General features: G+C 47.4%; 1 protein-coding gene across 1 annotated transcript in view; it reads right to left on the minus strand.

Annotated features, from left to right (window-relative positions):
- The window catches only part of arpc2 (actin related protein 2/3 complex, subunit 2), a 41,508-nt gene that overhangs the window by 17,270 nt on the left and 1,981 nt on the right, over positions 1–22,257 (minus strand). The window contains exons 2-5 of the mRNA XM_078552741.1: positions 19,572–19,606; positions 17,107–17,219; positions 5,051–5,096; positions 562–748 (exon numbers count right to left, since the gene is read on the minus strand). Of these exons, the coding sequence (XP_078408867.1) occupies positions 562–748; positions 5,051–5,096; positions 17,107–17,219; positions 19,572–19,606 (381 nt within the window). The remainder of the gene's footprint in view (positions 1–561; positions 749–5,050; positions 5,097–17,106; positions 17,220–19,571; positions 19,607–22,257) is intronic.

Here is a 22,257-nt window from a genome sequence, read left to right on the forward strand (position 1 = left end):
GTCAAAGGTCTGGGAGTAGCTGTTCAGATCCAATTCATAAGAAATTCTGCAGATTTTATGACACGAGTTTGTAACCAAGCTTAATATTCCAAATCTGAAATGGCTTCTGCTGCAGTTTGCTGAAAGGGTTTTAGTCCTTGTTCAATTTGGCCTTGTGGATTCCCTGTTTCTGGTCTGCCACTGCAGCTATTATTTCAAAGTGGGGCATCTTTGCTTAACAGGGAAGAATGAGCCTTTTTAAAACCTTCCTTTGAGCTATTTTGGATTCCAAAGCCAAAGGCAGACTGGTCCCCTCTGTTTTTCAGTTTCCTATTGTTCTGTGGCACTATAGGGCGCAGCGCATTAGCAGAATGATTTGTGTTCCTGGGTTGGCAAACCAGAGCCTGAGAATTCAGCAGAGCTTCCGATGAAAAATTTATAGGAAGTAGAAGATGGGAGAAAAGCTTTGAGCTTCAACGTGTGGAGGTGGGAAAGGTTTCCGTGGGGGATGGGCAGCTTTCCAGCAAAATGAATCCTGCCCAGGCCAGAGACAGCGTCCTCTCCCCACCCCTGAACACTCACATAGTCTCGTCATCACGGTAATGGATCAGCGCCCGTCTCTCTCCGTCCTTCCCCTCCACCTGAAAGTTGAAGTACTTCTCAAAGACAGAGGCGAAGCAATTCCTTTTCAGCATGCCGGCCTGATGCACCACCTCAGCCGTGTTGGGTGGAATATTTTCCAGATCAAACAGCAGAGATACATTGTACCCTGCAAATGACAAAGGGAGGCCTCAGTATGGTCAAAAAACAACAACAAAAGGAGCCAAGGGATCCTGCACAGAAACAGACCATTCAGCCCAACATGTTCAAGCCATGTTCTGTTCTACGAACATCTTCCCACCTCTCTTCACTGAACCCCATCAACATATCCTTCGATTCCTTTCTCCCTTTTGTCTTTATCCAACTTCCCCTTAAATGTATCTACTTTATTTGCCTCAACTACTTCATGCGGTAGTGAGTTCCACATTCTCATCAATCTCTGGGTGAGGGAGTTTCTTGTGCCTATCTTATATTTATGGCCCTAATTCTGGCTAACACAAGGAGGAGCATTTTTGCTGTCCACCCAATCATTCCCTTAAATAACCTGAAAGGCCTCCTCCAAGCTAGAGAAATGAACACCAGCCTGTTCAGCTTCTCCTGATGGTACTTTAGTAAATCACTATGATAGTATTCACTATTCTGGTGTCATTCTTGTTAATTATTTTCACATCTTCACCAGTGCCTCCATATACTTTTTCTAATTCGGAGACCAGAACAGTACTCCATGTTAGTTCTAACCTCAGCAAGTGCAGTATTTGCTTCTGAATTCTATCCCTCGAGAAAGCACTGCACTGCTTTATTTGTATCTTTTATCGTCTTAATAACCGGTGTCATTATTGTTCGTGATTTCTAGTCATTATCTGCACCCTCAGATCTCTCTGTTCCACATGTCAGACACTTTAGTTCTCTTTATTCTTCCTTCAAAAACGTACACCCTCACACATATCGACATTTAGGTTAATTTGCCAATTACATATTCTGAAATCTAGTAAAGTCTTCCAGTGACAGTGTCCAGGGCACTGACACCCCCTTACTCCAGGGCAATGACCCTCCTCCCGCTCCCAGTGACAGTGTCCAGAGCACTGACGCTCCCTGTGACAGTGTCCAGAGCACTGGCACCCCCTCGCTCCCTGTGACAGTGTCCAGAGCACTGGCACCCCCTTACTCCAGGGCAATGACCCTCCTCCCGTTCCCGGTGACAGTGTCCAGAGCACTGGCATCCCCTTGCTCCAGGGCAATGACCCTCCTCCCGTTCCCGGTGACAGTGTCCAGAGCACTGGCACCCCCTTGCTCCCTGTGTCAGTGTCCAGAGCACTGGCACCCCCTCGCTCCCTGTGACAGTGTCCAGAGCACTGGCATCCCCTTGCTCCCTGTGACAGTGTCCAGAGCACTGGCACCCCCTTGCTCCCTGTGACAGCGTCCAGAGCACTGGCACCCACTTGCTCCCTGTGACAGTGTCCAGAGCACTGGCACCCCCTTGCTCCCTGTGACAGTGTCCACAACACGGGCACCCACTTGCTCCCTGTGACAGTGTCCAGAGCACTGGCATCCCCTTGCTCCCTGTGACAGTGTCCAGAGCACTGGCACCCCCTTGCTCCCTGTGACAGTGTCCAGAGCACTGGCACCCACTTGCTCCCTGTGACAGTGTCCAGAGCACTGGCACCCCCTTGCTCCCTGTGACAGTGTCCACAACACGGGCACCCACTTGCTCCCTGTGACAGTGTCCAGAGCACTGGCATCCCCTTGCTCCCTGTGACAGTGTCCACAGCACTGGCACCCCCTTGCTCCCTGTGACAGTGTCCACAGCACTGGCATCCCCTTGCTCCCTGTGACAGTGTCCAGAGCACTGGCACCCCCTTGCTCCCTGTGACAGTGTCCAGAGCACTGGTATCCCCTTGCTCCCTGTGACAGTGTCCAGAGCACTGGTATCCCCTTGCTCCCTGTGACAGTGTCCAGAGCACTGGCATCCCCTCACTGTTAGGATGGTTTGTGATGCCCCACAACTGCCTACGCTCATCCACAAAGTACAAGGACAGAGAGGAGGGGATAAACACGCAACACAGATACTGCCATGGATGTATTGGATTGTTTACCACTGCCCCAAGTGTATGAGATGTTGGGGAGGCACAGAGCTGACCCTCACACAGAGACTGGAGCAGAGCTTACTAATGTTGGCCTGAATACCACTAAGGATCACTGGGGCACCAACAGAGCCCGCGGGGTAAGAGGGAAGGTGGGGCTGGTAGCCCCAGCAAGGTGATTTCAGAATGACAGAGCGCCCAGGGTAGACAGAGTGTGTCAACAATTGGCATAATCTCCATTGTAAACTACTCTTTACACCACAGTATTTATTAAACACACACCCACTGAACAAACAGGACACAGAACACGAGCAGCTGAACACACAGCTCAGGAATCAATCATGAGTATTTGATCAGATCATCTTGACAAGGCATACCCACTTCTTTCACATTTTCCAGTCGGAGACACTGGGCACACCTTCACAAGCACAGCAGTGAAATGGTGAGGTTACTGGACAATTCATCCAGAACACCAGCTCAAATCCCACCCTGACAATTTGAGAATCTGAATTCACTCTGAGCCTTTCCCATACAATCCCCACCATCGCTGATTAACCCCATCTCTCTCCAATGGTCAAACACAAGTGATCAGCCAAACAATGCAAAATACCTGTGGTTGAGTGGTAGGTATACTGCAGGTGGGGTAGTTTGAGGACAGTCCCATGCCAGTTTGAGCCTGGCGTCACTCAGCCATGTCTAACTACACATGATGACGTTAGTCACTGGACAGTGATCAGGATCAGGAAGCATGTCTGATTAGTGGTGATCTTTCAGGAATCACTGGAGTCAGGGAGGGTCCCAGAGGACTAGAAAATCGCTAATGTAACCCCCCTGTTTAAGAAGGGAGTGAGGCAAAAGACGGGAAATTACAGGCCAATTAGCCTGACCTCGGTCGTTGGTAAGATTTTAGAGTCCATTATTAAGGATGAGATTTCAGAATACTTGGAAGTGCATGGTACAATTGGGCAAAGTCAGCATGGTTTCATCAAGGGGAGGTCATGCCTGACAAATCTGTTAGAATTCTTTGAGGAGGTAACGAGTAGGTTAGACAAAGGAGAGTCAATGGATGTTATCTACTTGGACTTCCAGAAGGCCTTTGACAAGGTGCCGCACAGGAGGCTGCTCAGTAAGATAAGAGCCCATGGTGTTAGAGGCAAGGTACTAGCATGGATAGAAGATTGGCTGTCTGGCAGGAGGCAGAGAGTGGGGATAAGGGGGTCCTTCTCAGGATGGCGGCCGGTGACTAGTGGAGTTCCACAGGGGTCAATGTTGGGGCCACAACTTTTCACTTTATACATTAATGATCTAGATGAAGGAACTGAGGGCATTCTTGCTAAGTTTGCACATGATACAAAGATGGGTGGAGGGACAGGTAGAATTGAGGAGGCGGGGAGGCTGCAGAAGGATTTGGACAGGTTAGGAGAATGGGCAAAGAAGTGGCAGATGGAATACAACGTGGGGAAGTGTGAGATCATGCACTTTGGTAGGAAGAATAGAGGCATAGACTATTTTCTAAATGGGGAGGGAATTCAGGAATCTGGAGTGCAAAGGGACTTGGGAGTCCTAGCCCAGGATTCTCTTAAGGTTAACTTGCAGGTTGACGTGGTAGTTAGGAAGGCAAATGCAATGTTGGCATTTATTTCGAGAGGACTAGAATATAAAAACAGGGATGTGCTGCTGAGGCTTTATAAGGCTCTGGTCAGACCACATTTAGAATATTGTGAGCAATTTTGGGCCCCGTATCTTAGGAAGGATGTGCTGGCCCTGGAGAGGGTCCAGAGGAGGTTCACGAGAACGATCCCAGGAATGAAGGGCTTAACATATGAGGAATGTTTGAGGACTCTGGGTCTATACTCGATGGAGTTTAGATGGATGAGGGGGGATCTGATTGAAACTTACAGAATACTGAAAGGCCTGGATAGAGTGGACATGGGGAAGGTGTTTCCATTAGTAGGAGAAACTAGGACCCGAGGGCACAGCCTCAGAGTAAAGGGAAGACCTTTTAGAACAGAGATGAGGAGAAACTTCTTTAGCCAGAGAGTGGTGAATCTATGGAATTCATTGCCACAGAAGGCTGTGGAGGCCAGGTCATTGATTGTATTTAAGACTGAGATAGATAGGTTCTTGAGTGGTAAGGGGAAGGGGATCAAAGGTTACGGGGAGAAGGCAGGAGAATGGGGTTGAGAAACTTATTAGCCATGATTGAATGGCGGAGCAGACTCGATGGGCTGAATGGCCTAATTTCTGCTCCTATGTCTTATGGTTTTATTTCCCCCCCTCAGAAATTTCAGCTTTACAGATATAAAACTCTAAAGTAGTGACACTTTAATATGTCCCAATCTGTGAAGATTGATCACTCATTTGAAACATTAAAGAAATAAATAATTTACCTTCCTCAGGAGCCACGAGGTAAGAGCCATAAACTCTCTTCAGTAACTGTAGGGACAAGCACAGCAGACAGTTAACAGGGAGATAAGAAGATTCCCTCACCAATCCCCCTAAACTAATCCAGGGGGTCAAGAAACACAAAGCCCATCAAGGGAGGTTCAGTTTTACACACAAACTAAAAGACAATAACCTTCGCCATTAACACATCCTTTACCCCTCCCCCTTTTCTCCTTCCAACCCCTGGATTAAGGCAAAGACTTGGACGATCATTACTCTATCCATCATTGTACCTGCGCTCAGAGTGTTTGGTAGGACAGTGTAGAGCCGCCATGCATCACCATGCTGGACTGTGGAGGCCATTTTCAAAATGTTGGTAAGCGGAGTGGAGGATTCTGCAAGGAGCCACTCCCTCAATCACTGTGAGCCTATCAGCAGCAAATACTGGAGAGGAATGGCCTGTGATTGGAGAAGCCACAGAGGCCGAGAATGCGGGGGAGGAAGAAGTTTCCAGGTCGGGTTGGGGGAAAGAATGAGAGAGAGAGAGAGAAGGACGAGAGACACAAGAGGGCCTGCCTGAGGTGGGAGGGGCAAGGAGTGGCCTGTTTGGCAAGGAGTGGCCTGTTTGAGGCGGGGAAGAGAAGGGGGGGCCGGGCAGGAGAGGGGGGGGCAGGAGAGGGGGGGGCAGGAGAGGGGGGGGCAGGAGAGGGGGGGGCAGGAGAGGGGGGGGCAGGAGAGGGTGGGGCAGGAGAGGGTGGGGCAGGAGAGAGGGGGGGAGGAGAGAGGGGGGGAGGAGAGAGGGGGGGAGGAGAGAGGGGGGGAGGAGAGAGGGGGGGAGGAGAGAGGGGGGGAGGAGAGGGGGGGGGAGGAGAGGGGGGGGGAGGAGAGGGGGGGGGAGGAGAGGGGGGGGGAGGAGAGAGGGGGGGAGGAGAGAGGGGGGGAGGAGAGAGGGGGGGAGGAGAGAGGGGGGGAGGAGAGAGGGGGGGAGGAGAGAGGGGGGGAGGAGAGAGGGGGGGAGGAGAGAGGGGGGGAGGAGAGAGGGGGGGAGGAGAGAGGGGGGGAGGAGAGAGGGGGGGAGGAGAGAGGGGGGGAGGAGAGAAGGGGGGAGGAGAGAAGGGGGGAGGAGAGAAGGGGGGAGGAGAGAAGGGGGGAGGAGAGAAGGGGGGAGGAGAGAAGGGGGGAGGAGAGAAGGGGGGAGGAGAGAAGGGGGGAGGAGAGAAGGGGGGAGGAGAGAAGGGGGGAGGAGAGAAGGGGGGAGGAGAGAGGGGAGGGTGGCAGGTGCTGTACCTGTCCTGGGAGTGTTTGATGGGGACAGTGTAGAGGGAATTTTATTCTGTATCTAACCCTGTACCTGGGCAAAGACACCAAAACTATTTTCTTAGGCCCAAGGTCCCTCACTTTGATGAAACTCATTCAGAAAATAAAATCCTAAAGTTGGTTCTTGGGGATTGAATTTTGTGATGATATGGGGTGGATTAGAGTAGGTTTGGTGCAGATTGAGGTGGCAACCTTATTGGACCGTTGCTTTAGCTAAGTCAGAACTTCCTGTCTCTCGACATCAAGAGTGAAATACCATAAAAGGTCTGGTTGTGCTGTGCTCAGAGTCGAGTTGATTCTAACCACACAGACCGCACGTTACGGCTATAGCTGCACCTCCAGGGCAGGGTTCCTGACATGCATCCCTGCACCGACTGACCCCTGCAGGCAGTGCCCCATCCTCCACCAATACACCACCCCCGGCAGTGAGAATTTGGCTACTGGTGGGTTGGGACTTTAGCGAGCTGGATGGGGAGGATGGGGGGCAGGATTTCACAGCAAGATGATGGAGTGGGTGAGGGTCAATGCACCAGCCCCTCTCTTCCTGTCTAGTTGGTTAATTAATTCCATGAAACTGATGCAGCTATGTGTCACTAGCTACCCACTGGTGCTCTGTCAACAACTTTGCATTCATATAGCACCTTTAATGTATTAAATCATCGAGGTGCTTCACAGGAGTGTTACCAAACAAAATATGACTGAGTCATGTAAGCAGAAATTAGGTCAGGTGGCCAAAAACTTGGTCAAAGATGTAGATTTTAAAGAACGTCTTAAAGGAGAGAGGTGGGTGGGATGCAGAAAGCTTAGGGAGGGAATTCCGGAGTTTAGGGTTCAGGCAGCTGAAAGAACGGCCGCCAATGACAGTGATTAAAATCAGGGATGCTCAAGAGGCCAGAATTAGATGAGCGCAGACATCGGGGAGACTTGTTGGGCTGGAGAAGATCTCAGTGAAAGGGAGGGGTGAGGCCATAAAGAGATTTGAAAACAAGGATGAGAATTTTAAAAATCAAGGCATTGCTGACTGGGAGCCAAACTAGGTCAGCAAGCACAGAGTAATAGGGGAAAGGGACTTGCTGTAAGTTAAGACAGGGGCAGCAGAGTTTTGGATGTTCTCAAGTTCATGGAGTGTAACATGTGGGAGGCTAGAGTGGAGTGTGCTGGAATGGTCAAGTCTAGAAGTCCCGAGGGCATGGGTGAGGATTTCAGCAGCAGATGAGCTGAGCCAGGAGAGAAGGCGGGTGATCACGGAGGTGGGATTAAAATGATTGCATGAATGAGAGGTCAGAAGCTGATCCTGGGGTTAAATGTGACACCGAGGTTGCGAACAGACTGACAATCTCAGACTGTTTCCAGGGATAGGGATGGAGTCACAAGCTGGTGAATAGAGTTTGGAGTGCAGGCTGCAAATAACAGCTTCAGTTTTCCCAATATTTACTTGGAGGAAATTTCTGCTCAACCCATACCGGATGTCAGATTAAGCAGTCTGATACACAAGAACGCAATGAGAGCAGGAGTAGACCTCACAGCCCATCGAGCCTGCTCCCCCCATTCAATACGATCATGGCTAATCTTGGACTTCAACTCCACTTTCCTGCCCACCCCTCATATCCCTTAATCCCGAGAGACTAAAAACCTGTCTGTCCCATCCTGAAATTTATTAAACGATGCAGCATCCACAACCCTGTAGGGTAGGGGATTCCAAAGAGCCACAAACTTTGAGTGAAATAATTTCTCCTCATCTCAGTCCTAAATGATCGGCTCCTTATCCTGAGGCTGTGCCCCCATGTTTTAGATTCCCTGACCAGTGGAAACAATCTCTCAGCCTCTACCCTATCAAGTTCCTTCAGAGTTTTGTATGCTTCAATGAGATCATCTCTCATTCTTCTAAACTCCACAGAATATAAACCCAGTACACTCAGCTTCTCATAATAGGACAACCCCCTCATCCCAGGGACCAATTTAGTGAACCTTCACTGTACCGCCTCCAATGTAAGTATATCCTTTCTTAAAGGTGGAGACCAAAACTGCAGAATAAACTGATAATTTAGCAACAGTAGAGGAGACAAGTGAGGTGGTGGTGAGGTAGAGCTGGTGTTGTCAGTGTACACGTGAAAACGAACTTATTTTTGGATGATGTCACCGAGGGGCAGTGAGTAGATGAGAAATAGGAGGGGCCAAGGATCGATCCTTGGGGAACACCAGAGGTAACGGTGTGGGAACAGGAAGAGAGGCCATTGCAGGTAATACACAGGATATGATGAGCTAGTTAAGAATGGAACCAGGTGAGTGCAGTCCCACCCAGCTGGATGACAGGTGTTGGAGGAGGATGATGCGGTCAACCGTGTCAGGGGCTGCAGACAGGTCAAGAAGAAAACGTTTGTCAGAGTCACTGAGGATGTCATTTGTGCCTTTGGTAAGGGCTGCTTCAGAACCGTGGCAGGGTCGGTAACCAGGTTGGCGGGATTGAAGCATGGAGTTCTGGGAAAGTCAGGCATGGATTTGAGGGGTGACATTTCAACGGTTTTGGTGCAGAGGCAGCTTGGAGATGGGCAGTGGTTTGCAAGGACCAAGGGGTGAAGGGTTGGTGCTTTGAGGAGGGCTAACAATTTGATCAGGAGGGTGGACAGTACTCAAGGAGAGGGAACTGTTAAGGTGATCAGCTAACTTGAGGGTCAGGAAGGGAAGTTGAATGGTTGCTGGATGCATAAGGACAATCAAAAAAGAACTTAAACCTTTGAACCAATAACTTCACGTCATTCTGCTGATATAGTGGGTGTATGAGCATCTAAGCAGTTACTTAGAACCATAGGAAAGTTATGGTGCAGGAAGAGGCCATTCAGCCCATTGTGTCTGTGCCGGCCAAAAAGAGAAAAAAGAAACTAGCCGCTCATTTTAATCCCATTTCCCAGCACCTGGTCCATAGCCTTGCAGGTTACAGCACTTCAGATACAGATCCAGGTTCCTTTTAAATGAGTTGAGTGTTTCAGCCTCAACCACCAACTTAGGCAGAGAATTCCAGACCTCTGGGTGAAAAGGTTTTTCCTCATGTCCCCTCTAATCCTTCTACAATCACCTTAAATCTGTGCCCTCTGGTAACTGACCCCTCAGCTAGGGGAAACAGGTCTTTCCTGTCTACGCTATCCAGGCCCCTCATAATTTGTACACCTCAATTAGGTCACCCCTTAGCCTACCCTGGTCTAAGGAAAACAACCCCAGCCTATCTAACCTCTCCTCATAGCTGCAATTTTCAAGCCCTGGTAACATTCTTGTAAATCTCCTCTGTACTCTCTCCAGAGCAATTATGTCCTTCCTGTAATGTGATGACCAGAACTATACTCAAAATTCCAGCTGTGGCCTAACCAGCGTTTTATGCAGTTCCATCATTACATCCCTGCTTTTGCATTCAATACCTCGCCCAATAAAGGAAAGTATTCCATATGCTTTCTTGACCAACTTGTCCACCTGTCCTGCCACCTTCAGGGGCCCGTGGACATACACTCCAAGGTCTCTCGCTTCCCGTTTATTGAGTATTCCCTTGCTTTGTTTGCCCTCCCCAAATGCATAACCTCACACTTTTCCAAGATAATATCCATTCAAGAGTTTGTTAGAAGTGACTGGGATTACAGAAGCTTAAAAGGCTTTCCTAGTTTATTATTGTGAATTAGGAGGAGACATGGTGTAGCGGCAATGTTGTTGGATAGTAATCCAGAGACCCAGGCGAATGCTCTGGGGTCATGGGTTCAAATCACACCATGGCAACTGGTGGAATTTAAATTCAATTAAGAAAATCTGGAATTGAAAGCTAGTCTCAGTAATGGTGACCATGAAACTATCATTTGCCATAAAAACCCATCTGGTTCATTAATTCTTTTAGGGGAGGAAATCTGCCGTCCTTACCTGGTCTGACCTACAAGTGACTCCACCCACAGTAATTCTTAACTGCCCTTTCAAATGGCCAATCAAGTCACCAGTTCAGGGGCAATAACGGATGGGCAACAAACGCTGACGCTGCCAATTACTCTCATATTCCACAAAAAAATGAATTTTGTTCAGGTCTTTGCTTCTGTAAATCTATAATTGCAAATAATTAGCGGTTTTAGCCTGTACGTTGTGTGTGTAGAGTTTCATACGTTTCACTTCGATGGGAGATGGAGTGAGAATCTTACCGGTGCTGGGTAAGTTAATCGTTAGCCCTGAGCTACAATAACACAGTATAGGAGTGTGAAGTTTCCTGGATTCAGATCAAAATGGTGTGTATATACACATTACTACAGCATTCCTGTATAAATAGTGAATAAGCATTTCAGAGCTTCTTTTTATTCACTCATGGGATGTGGGCGTCGCTGGCTAGGCCAGCATTTATTGCCTATTCCTAACTGCCCTTGTTCAGAGGGCATTTAAGAACCAATCACATTGCTGTGGATCTGGAGTCACGTGTAGGCCAGGCAGCAGATTTCCTTCCCTAAAGGACATTAGTGAACCAGATGGGTTTTTACGACAATTGGCAATGGCTCCAATATCATTAGACTTTTAAAATTCCAGATGTTTATTGAATTCAAATTTCACCATCTGCCGTGGTGGGATTCGAACCCTGGTCCCCAGAGCCTTACCCTGGGTCTCTGGATTACCAGTCTAGTGACAAAACCACTATGCCACCTTTTACAGGGCAATGGGCTCTAAGCTGGAGGGAAAGGAGTGAGGAAGGAGAAAGATCAGTGGCTAATGAATGGAAGAAGCAGGAAGGCAAGGGCAGGCTGTATGCATGAGATGCTCTGTTGGAAACCACCAGAACAGGAAGTTATGCTGCCTTTCTCTTCCAGATGCTGATTAATTGGGCAGACATTTCCAGCGCTGGTGCAGCCTCAAAATGTCACTGCCACTTTAACCCATCCACCAGCTAAGCTTTTATCCAGTCTTGGATGGCTGAGTGGCCATCACTGCTGTATAATTCCTGTTACAATCGGTCGCTAAAGGGTGGCTTTGGGTGTTCAGGAGATCGCCGCTGATTGTCAGTTAATGATTTCATCTTTCTCTGCGCTTGAGTGAAAATTAAAACCACTGACAGGAAGTCACAGGGGTGTGAGTCCTGGGGTTTAAATTAGCAATGCAGGCAGTCGGAGTAGCTGCTCAGCTTTACACAGTCTACAGCAGAACTTGCTCACTAAGCTTACAGGTTTCCAGTTGTGTAGATACCTGCAGTCTGATTTCCTTACGATGTTTTCTCTTTCGGTTACAAGTGATAAAGGAAGTGGGCAATTTATTTATTGTACAAGGTGGTGATGGGGTCACCATAAAACCATAAGACATAGGAGCAGAAATTAGGCCATTCGGCCCATCGAGTCTGCTCCACCATTCAATCATGGCTGATAAGTTTCTCAACCCCATTCTCCCACCTTCTCCCCGTAACCTTTGATCCCCTTACCATTCAAGAACCTATCTATCTCGGTCTTAAATACAATCAATGACCTGGCCTCCACAGCCTTCTGTGGCAATGAATTCCATACATTCACCACTCTCTGGCTAAAGAAGTTTCTCCTCATCTCTGTTCTAAAAGGTCTTCCCTTTACTCTGAGGCTGTGCCCTCGGGTCCTAGTCTCTCCTACTAATGGAAACATCTTCCCCACATCCACTCTATCCAGGCCTTTCAGTATTCTGTAAGTTTCAATCAGATCCCCCCTCATCCTTCTAAACTCCAACGAGTATAGACCCAGAGTCCTCAAACGTTCCTCATATGTTAAGCCTTTCATTCCTGGGATCGTTCTCGTGAACCTCCTCTGGACCCTCTCCAGGGCCAGAACATCCTTCCTGAGATACGGGGCCCAAAATTGCTCACAATATTCTAAATGTGGTCTGACCAGAGCCTTATAAAGCCTCAGCAGCACATCCCTGTTTTTATATTCTAGTCCTCTCGAAATAAATGCCAACATTGCATTTGCCTTCCTAACTACCGACTCAACCTGCAAGTTAACCTTAAGAGAATCCTGGACTTGGACTCCCAAGTCCCTTTGCACTCCAGATTTCTGGATTCTCTCCCCATTTAGAAAATAGTCTATGCCTCTATTCTTCCTACCAAAGTGCATGACCTCACACGTTGTATTCCATCTGCCACTTCTTTGCCCATTCTCCTAACCTGTCCAAATCCTTCTGCAGCCTCCCCGCCTCCTCACTACTACCTGTCCCTCCACCTGTCTTTGTATCATCTGCAAACTTAGCCAGGATGCCCTCAGTTCCTTCATCTAGATCATTAATGTATAAAGTGAAAAGTTGTGGCCCCAACATTGACCCCTGTGGAACTCCACTAGTCACCGGCCGCCATCCTGAGAAGGAACCTCTTATCCCCACTCTCTGCCTCCTGCCAGACAGCCAATCTTCTATCCATGCTAGTACCTTGCCTCTAACACCATGGGCTCTTATCTTACTGAGCAGCCTCCTGTGCGGCACCTTGTCAAAGGCCTTCTGGAAGTCCAAGTAGATAACACCCATTGGCTCTCCTTTGTCTAACCTACTCGTTACCTCCTCAAAGAATTCTAACAGATTTGACAGACATGACCTCCCCTTGATGAAACCATGCTGACTTTGCCCTATTTTACCATGCACTTCCAAGTATTCTGAAATCTCATCCTTAATAATGGACTCTAAAATCTTACCAACAACCGAGGTCAGGCTAATCGGCCTGTAATTTCCCGTCTTTTGCCTCACTCCCTTCTTAAATAGGGGGGTTACATTAGCGATTTTCCAGTCCTCTGGGACCCTCCCTGACTCCAGTGATTCCTGAAAGATCACCACTAACGCCTCCACTATCTCTTCAGCTATCTCCTTCAGAACTCTGGGGTGTAATCCATCTGGTCCAGGTGATTTATCCACCTTCAGACCTTTCAGTTTTCCTAGCACCTTCTCCTTGGTAATGGCCACCATACTCACCTCTGCCCCCCGACTCGCTTGAACTTTGGGGATGTTACTCGTGTCTTCCACTGTGAAGACTGACACAAAGTACCTATTCAGTTCCTCCGCCATTTCTTTGTTCCCCACTACTACTTCTCCAGCGTCATTTTCCAGCGGCCCAATGTCCACTTTTGCCTCTCTCTTACCCTTTATATATCTAAAAAAACTCTTGCAATCTTCTTTTATATTACTGGCTAGTTTACCCTCATATTTGATCTTCTTCCTCCTTATTTCTTTTTTAGTTGTCCTCTGTTGGTCTTTGTAGGCTTCCCAATCCCCTGGTTTCCCACTGCTCTTCGCCGCATTGTATGCTTTCTTTTTAGCTTTTATGCTGTCCCTGACTTCCCTTGTCAGCCATGGTTGCCTCGTCCTCCCTTTAGTATGCTTCTTCTTCCTAGGAATGAATTTTTGCTGTGTCTCCCAAATTACTCCCAGAAACTCCTGCCATTGCTGCTCCACTGTCTTTCCTGCTAGGCTCATCTCCCAGTCAATTCTGGCCAGCTCCTCCCTCATGCCTCTGTAGTTGCCTTTATTCAACTGTAATACCGTTACATCTGATTCCAGCTTTTTCCTCTCAAATTGCAGGGTAAATTCTATCATATTATGGTCACTTCCTCCTAAGGGTTCCTTCACCTTAAGCTCCCTTATCAAATCTGCCTCATTGCACATCACTAAATCTAGAATTGCCTATTCCCTAGTGGGCTCCACCACAAGCTGCTCCAAAAAGCCATCTCGTAGACATTGCACAAATTCCTTTTCTTGGGATCCACTACCAACCTGATTTTCCAAGTCTACCTGCATATTGAAATCCCCCATGATCACTGTAACCTTGCCTTTCTTACATGCCTTTTCTATCTCCTGGTGTATCTTGTGCCCCACATCCTGACTACTGTTCGGAGGCCTGTACATAACTCCCATTATGGTTTTTTTATCTTTGCGGTTCCTCAACTCTACCCACACAGTTTCTACATCATCTGACCCTACGTCATTTTTTGCTATCGATTTAATTTCATTTCTTACTAACAAAGCAACCCCCCACCCCCCAACCCACCAACCTGCCTATCTTTTCGATAGGATGTATATCCTTGGATATTTAGCTCCCAGTCCTGATCCCCTTGCAGCCATGTCTCCGTGATGCCCACCACATCATACCTGCCAATTTCAATTTGTGCCACAAGCTCATTTACCTTATTTCGTATACTGCGTGCATTCAGATGCAACACCTTCAGTCCTGTATTTCCTGTCCCCTTTCTCATTGTCGTCCCTTTATCTGATGTGCTTGAAATTAGATTCCTAGCCCTTTCCAAACACTCTGTCCTATTTTGTGTTCTGGAGACTTTAATAGCCTCTCCTTTCTTTTCAGTTTTTTCATAATTTTCGATGAAGTTGAATCCACCCCCCCCCCACACGCTAACCTGCTGCTTTGTTTCCCATTAGTCATACTTCTTGGGAGTTTTACCCTTCCCTTCTCCCCCACTTTCTAGTTTAAAGTCCTGTTGACCACCCTATTTACCCTTTTTGCTAGAACATTGGTCCCAGATCGGTTCAGGTGGAGACCGTCCCAACGGTACAGATCCCTCCTGTTCCAATACTGATGCCAGTGCCCCACGAAATGGAACCCCTCTTTCCCGCACCACTCCTTTAGCCACGTGTTTACTTCCCTTATTCTCGCGTCCCTATGCCAATTTGCATGTGGCTCGGGTAATAATCCGGAGATTATAACCCTTGAGGACCTGTTCTTTAATTTAGTTCCTAGTTCCTGATAATCCCCAAACAGGTCCTCTTTCCTAGTCTTACCTATGTTATTTGTCCCAACGTGGACCACAACAACTGGATCCTCCCCCTCCCTCTCCAATATCCTTTCAAGCCGGTCAGAGATGTCCCTCACCTTGGCACTGGGCAGGCAACATACCATGCGGGACTCTCGATCCTGCTTACAAATGATGCTATCAATTCCTCTAATTATAGAATCCCCTACAGCTACCTCTTGTCTTTTTGCTCCCCCCTCTTGAATGGCCTCCTGTTCCATGGTGCTGTGGTCAGCTGGCTCATCCTCCCTACAGCCCTGTTCCTCATCCACACAGGGAGCAAGTACCTCGTACCTGTTGGAGAAGGTCAAGAGCTGAGGCTCCTCTGTTCCTGAACACAGGATCTCTCTACCTGCCTCACTTGCAGTCACACCCTGCTGACCCTGTCACATAGAGGAGGAAAGTTTCAAACTCAATCCTCACGTTTTATTTAAAAAAAAACTCTTGGGATATTGGCGTTACTGGCAAAAACGGCATTTATTAACTACCCCTAGTTGCCCTGAGGTGGTGGTGGTGGTCCGCCTTCTCAAAATCTGCTGTGTTTTGATATAACGGAGTGATTTGCCAAGCCACTTCAGAGGGCAGTTAAGAGTCAACCACAATTGCCTGGCTAGGATTGGGTAAGGATGGCATGTTTCCTTCCCCAAAGCCATCAGTGAACCAGTTGGGTTTTTCCAACAATCTGCAATAGCCCTGGTCAAATAGCACTCTCACACGGAGCGGGCGCAGTGCAGAACCAGAGGGAGTGTGCTCAAAGAGAACTGAGGCCAGTGGGATATGGGGGGGGGGGGGCGGTGAAGGGATGGGGGAACTAATTGTCTTTTTCTCCAATTAAGATTGGGTGACTTTTAACTCTTTAATTCATCCAACTTCCTTGGGATGAGAAAAGGTTATTAAGCTGGTTCCTACTGACTCATGGTATCAATCAATCCTCCCTCTATGGAGCCCTGTCTGATTATCGTGAGCTCATTGTTACTGCTTCACTATCCTTCCCCAATCACTTATCTCACTAGACATATTGTATTTGATTAATAGCTTTTTGATAATGAACTTGTTCCCCATGCTTCAAACCCAGAGTCATCCACAGGAAGTGAGGTTCTAGAATCTCACACAACAAAGGGGTGACCATTTGGCCCATCATACCTGTACTGGCTCTTTGAAAGAGCTGTCCAATTAGTCCCATTCCTTTTGAAAGGTACCATTGAATCCGCTTCCACCATCCTTTCAAACAGGATCCCGACAACTCACTTGTGTTAATCTCCTCTCTGGTTCTCCTGCCAATCACTTTAAAACTGTCCTGTGATCCTGGTGCCAGTGGAAAAACATCTCATCTAAAAAGACAGGTGTAACTAGATAGAGACACCCGGGTAACAGAGCATTTAGCTCATTGTGTATGGTGTTTACTGATGCAGAATTGCATCTTTTCCCTGCAACCATTCACTATGGACCAAAGATAATTCATCATGTGAAGTATTTTGAGGGATCCCTTCTGTTAGGACAACAAAAATAAAACAGGAAATTCTGGAAATCCCAGGGATGGGGAGAGAGGTAGACAACTCATCACATCGACTTCAGCACAAACCCTGTTCAAAAAACACCTCCCTTTACAAATTCTCACCCTCAATTTCCAATCTGTCCATGGTCTAGCCCCTTCCAATCTCTAACCTCCAATCTCTGTGCTCCTCAAATGCTGACTTCTTCAGCATCCCTGATATTTATCATCCCACTATTGACAGCCGCACCTTCAGCTGTCTAGGCATTAAACTCTGGGAATCCCTGAACCTCTCTGTGCCTCTCCTCTCTTTTAAGATACTCCTTAAAGATTTTGGTCACCTGACCCAACAGTTCCTTAAGTGAATGTATCAAATTTTCTTTGATGACGATGATGTCCCTGTGAAGGGCCTCGGAATGTTTTACTACTTAAAAAGCTACATAAATGCAAGTTGTTAATAACCAGGGTGATAGTCTTCATGCCCCCATCCAGTAACACTCACCTCATCTGCTCCGTGATCCTGCAGCTCTTTGTAGAATTTTAGTGAAATGCTGACCATCACCTTGGTCTTGTCTCCGTTTGGGTTGGAAATGTGGTAAAGGACCCCATCGAAATCTGGAGCAAAGAGGAAACATCAGAAAAACCTCAAAGGAATACCTCAACACCGACTATCCCTCAGTAACCCAGACCCTCGTCTCCTCCATGAGACATCCCATTCCCCTGTCTGACACAGCCACCCAAACTGCGTGCCAGATATGGGAGGAAGAGAGAGGGGAAGAGCTGACTCAGTGCCTTCGATCTGCACGTTATCGTAGAATCTTAGGACACAGGAGGGGGCAGATGATATCACAGCCAAACCAAATACCTCACCCTGAGCCCCTTGTGGAGCACTGGATTAGCCTGCCAGCGTTTGGGGAGTTCAGATAATTGTAGTGTCCTGATCTCTGCCCTCTGCACACAGCACAGAGTCAGAGTCCGCACACAACATAAGGCTCAATCCTGACACGGCCAGTTTACTGAGCTAGAAATTGGATATAGCCACAACTTCGGCTGAGAATAGTTAACAAAGCATATTAGTCTTCATAAATAGAGGCACTGAGTACAAATTCAGGGAGGTTATGCTGAACCTATATCAAGCTTTGGTTAGGTCACAACTAGAGTATTACATCCAGTTCTGGTCACCACACTTTAGGAAGGATGTGAAGATTCTTGAATCATAGAAAGTTTACAGCACAGAAAGAGACCACTTATTATGTCTGCGCTGCCTGAGAAATGAGCCATCCAGCCTAATACCACTTTCTAGCATTTGGTCCGTGGCCCTGCAGGTTACAGCACTTGAGGTGCATATACAGGCACCTTTTAAATGAGTTGGGGGTTTCTGCCTCTACTACTCTTTCAGGCAGTGAGTTCCAGACCCCCACAACCCTCTGGGTGAAAACATTCTTCCTCATCCCCCCTCTAATCTTTCTACCAATCATTTTAAATCTATGCCCCCTAGTCACTGACCTCTTTGCTATGGTAAACAGGCCCTTCCTATCCACTCTATCCAGGCTCCTTGCAATTATGTTCATCTCAATCAAATCTCCCCTCAGCCTCCTCTGTTCCAGGGAGAACAACCCCAGCCTATCCAGTCTTTCCTCAAAGCTGCAATTTTCCAGTCCTGGCAACAACCTTGTAAATCTCCTCTGTACCCTCTCTAATGCAATTAGGTCCCTTCTGTATTGAGGTGACCAGAACTGCAAACAGGGCTCAAGTTGTGGCTTAACTACTATTTTATATTGTTCCAGCTTAACTTCCCTGCTCTTATATTCTACGCCTTGGCTAATAAATGAAAGGGATTCCATATGCTCTCTTAACCACCTTATCAACCTGTCCTGCGGACATTCACCCCAGGGTCCCTCACTTCCTCTGCACCTCTCAGCATCCTCCCATTTATTGTGTAATCCTTTGCCTTGTTTGACCTCCCCAAATACATCACATCACATTTCCCCAGGTTAAAGTCCAGTTGCCACTTTTCTGCCCACCTGACCAGTCCATTGATATCTTCCTGGAGTCTACAGCTGTCCTCGCTATCAACCATGTGGCCAATTTGTGCATGGTCCACAAACTTCTTGACCATATCCCAATATTTACATCCAAATTGTTAACATATGCCACAAAAAGCAGGGGACCTAGTACCGAGCCCTGCGGAACCGCACTGGAAACAGCTTTCCAGTCACAAAAGAACCAGTCAACATTTACCTTTTGTTTCCTGCCGCTGAGCCAATTTTGTATCTAGTTTGCTACATTCCCTTGGATCCCACGGGCTTTTATTTTTCCCATGTGGGACCTTGTCAAAAGCCTTGAGGGTGCAAAGGATATTTACCAGAATTCCAGGGATGGTGGGAATTTTAGTTACAAGGTTCGGTTGGAGAAGTTGGGATTGTTCTCCTTGGAATAAAGGAGATGGAGAGGAGATTTGATAGAGGGGGACAAGATGATGACAGGTTTGGATAAGGTAGACAAAGAAAAGCTGTTCCCATTGGCTGATGGTACAAAGATTAGGAGACACAGATTTAACTGTTTGGGCAAGAAATACGAGGGATTGGGGTGAGGGGAGAGCCAGATACGAGAAGAAATTTGCTATGCAATGAGCGGTAATGGCGTGGAACTTGCTGCCCATGAGGGTGGTGGATGAAAAGATTTCAAAAGGAAGCTGGGTGGACACCTGAGGGAAATAAACTTGCAAGGCTGCAGGGATAGAATGAGGAAATGGGGCTGGCTGGGTTGCTCTACAGAACCTGCATGAATTCGATGGACTCAATGCCCCCCCTTTGTGCCAAAATGACTCTATGGTGTCAAGACAGAAGCAACTCATGCTGAATCTATGCGAGGATCCTCACTAAGAGCAGCTGCAGCCTCTGTCAGCCCCAGGGTACAAAGTCACGCGTCACTGGCAGCAGCCAAACACCAGAGACCAATGCTTACCTGCAAAAGTGACTTCCACTGTATCTGGTTTGTTGCTGTAAAGAAAGAAAGAGTTATTTCAGACAGGAATTTCATTCAGTAAGAGATACCCACACAACTCAAATCATAGCTTCAATCCGCTAGAGTGCAAACACACAACGGGATGGGTAAAATGCCTGACTGTTGATAGGTGTTGTGCCATTAGGAATAAACATTAACACTGTACTCTCCTTACTTAACATAACACACAGGAATAGCGTGATCTGGAGTAAAAAAATATTCTTTTCTGTACAACAGGGCAGTGTTAGCAGGGCTAAAGACGTGATGTATCCCTCTGCTCACTCCACATCCCACCTCAAGCTTCTCTCACTGTCTCTCAATCATCTTTCTCATCAAACTAGAGGGCTGGTTGTTTCTGAAATGTGGCACTACTTAAAAAACAGGGAGTGCTCTCCGTGTCCTGGCCAACATCCCTCCCTCAAACAACACACTAAAACACAAACGAGTCTCCCACTTCACTTACTGTGTGCACCTGCCTACATGACGTGATTGATTTCTCTTCACTATCTGAAGTGCTGATGCACTTCCAAGTCATCTAATGCTTTATTGCCAATGCAAATTTTCACATGCGATTAACACAAACTGAGTCTGTGTCCCTCGCCTGCATGATGCAAATTCCCTTTCGTGCACACACTTCCTCGTGTTGAAACCTGGAACCACTGCATTGTTTCTGACTCAAACTCATTCTTACCCAGAGCATTGGGACCCCACCCCCCCACTTAAACTGTGGGGCTCCTGCCCACTCCCCCCCTGACTCTCCTCAAACTGTGGGACTCCAAATGGTGGTGAATTTGATCCCTCACCAGGGTTTTGCTCATCCACCTTGCATTGTGAACCCAAACTATCGATGCTGGCAGGCTTCTCAACTGTGGCCAATCCTGCCCTCACCCTATGTTCATACACAGTTGCGATTTTCCCCCATACCCAGCTCCCTAACCCAGGGGTATGGACATGAATCACAGTTCTGATTGAGGAAACCCCCCCAGGGGACCCCACCCACACCTTGGGGCTGGGGAAGAAACTGGACCCTCAGCCTCAGGGTGGATTCATTAAACTTTCGGCTCAGTTACCTGCTCTGCTGTTACTAGTTTTTAATCAGCAAAAGTAAAACTCCACTGACTGTGATTCTGGAAAACAAATAAGGGAACAAGCTGGGTTCCTGTGACAAAGCTGAGCTAGGTCAGGTTCTGCAATTGCAGCCTAAGACTTGGCTAACCCTTTCTTGTCTGGAGGAACAAAACATGTAAAATAGAGAACAGGAAGCTGGCTAAAGAACAGGAACTGGAGTTAACTACTACACAGCAAGCAGGTATCAATCTCTGTAATCAACACACCCAAAATAGTCTTTTACTCAACTCTAGAATCCCAATCCTCTTTCTTCAGTTCCAGTCAACAACTCTCATCTCCCAAATGTTTTAATTTTAAATCTGTTCTTGATTGTCTGGTAAAATGTGGTAATATTAACAGGTTCAAACACTCCCCTGTCCCATTTCTCTCCTATACACTGGTGGTAACCAGGGCATGAATTTCATAGGCAACAAGTGCCCTGAAATCTCACCCACAGGACCCTCTGAAGGCCAAGAGAGTGTTGACAGGCACAACAGCCAAACAGGTCAGCTCCCCTCACCAGATGCATCACAGCACCAAATGGCAGCTTGGCTCAGTGTGTGGCTCTCCCACTTCTGAATCAAAATGTCATGGGTTCAAGCTCCACTCTGGAGACTTGAGAACACAACCCAGGCTGAAACTCCCCGAGCTGGACGGAGGGAGTGCCGCACTGTCAGAGGTACAGAGTCTCAGATCGGGTGCAATTTGCCCTCTCAGCTGGCAACCAAGTGTTGGAATCAATGTGGTGTATCCTGACCTCACCCTTCATGTTATGGAGCAGAGATATTTAAATAACAGTTCAGCTGATGCAGCTGAATCTTTGCCCGATTTGTATACAGCAAGACAGCATAGATAGCAATGAGATCATCTGGAGATGCTGGTTGTGAGGTATTGTCCAGGACACCAGGCAAAACTGCTGCTCATCCAAGACATGGCGACTCAGACAGTGCAGCAGTCCCTCAGTATTTACATCAATGATTTGGATGAAGGGAACGAATGTATGGTAGCTAAAGTTGCTGATGAAACCAAGATAGGTAGTAGAGTAATTTGTCGAGAGGAGGTAGAGAGTCTGCAAAAGGATATACAGAGGTGAAGTGAGTGGGCAAAAATTTGGCAGATGGAGTATAACATGGGAGAATGTGAACTTGTCCACTTTGGCAGGAAGAGTAGAAAAGCAGTATACTGTTTAAACGGAGAGAGGCTGCAGAACTCTGAGGTACAGAGGGATCTGGGTGTCCTGTTACATGAATCACAAGGAGTTAGTATATAGGTATAAGAAGTGATTCGGAAGGCAAATGGAATGTTGGTGTTTATTGCAAGGGGAATGGAATATAAAAGTAGGGAAGTTTTACTGCAGCTGCACAGGGCCTTTGTGAGACCACATCTGGAGTACTGTGTACAGTTTTGGTCTCATTATTTGAAAAAAGATATAATTGCATTAGCGACAATTCTGAGAAGATTCACTTGATGAATCTGGGATGAAGGTGTTGTTTTATGAGGAAAGGTTGAACAGGTTGGGTCAGTTTAGAAGAATGAGAGG

Source organism: Cetorhinus maximus, chromosome 11 (genome assembly GCF_964194155.1).
Source record: "Cetorhinus maximus chromosome 11, sCetMax3.hap1.1, whole genome shotgun sequence".
In the NCBI taxonomy this organism is placed as follows: Eukaryota; Metazoa; Chordata; class Chondrichthyes; order Lamniformes; family Cetorhinidae; genus Cetorhinus; species Cetorhinus maximus.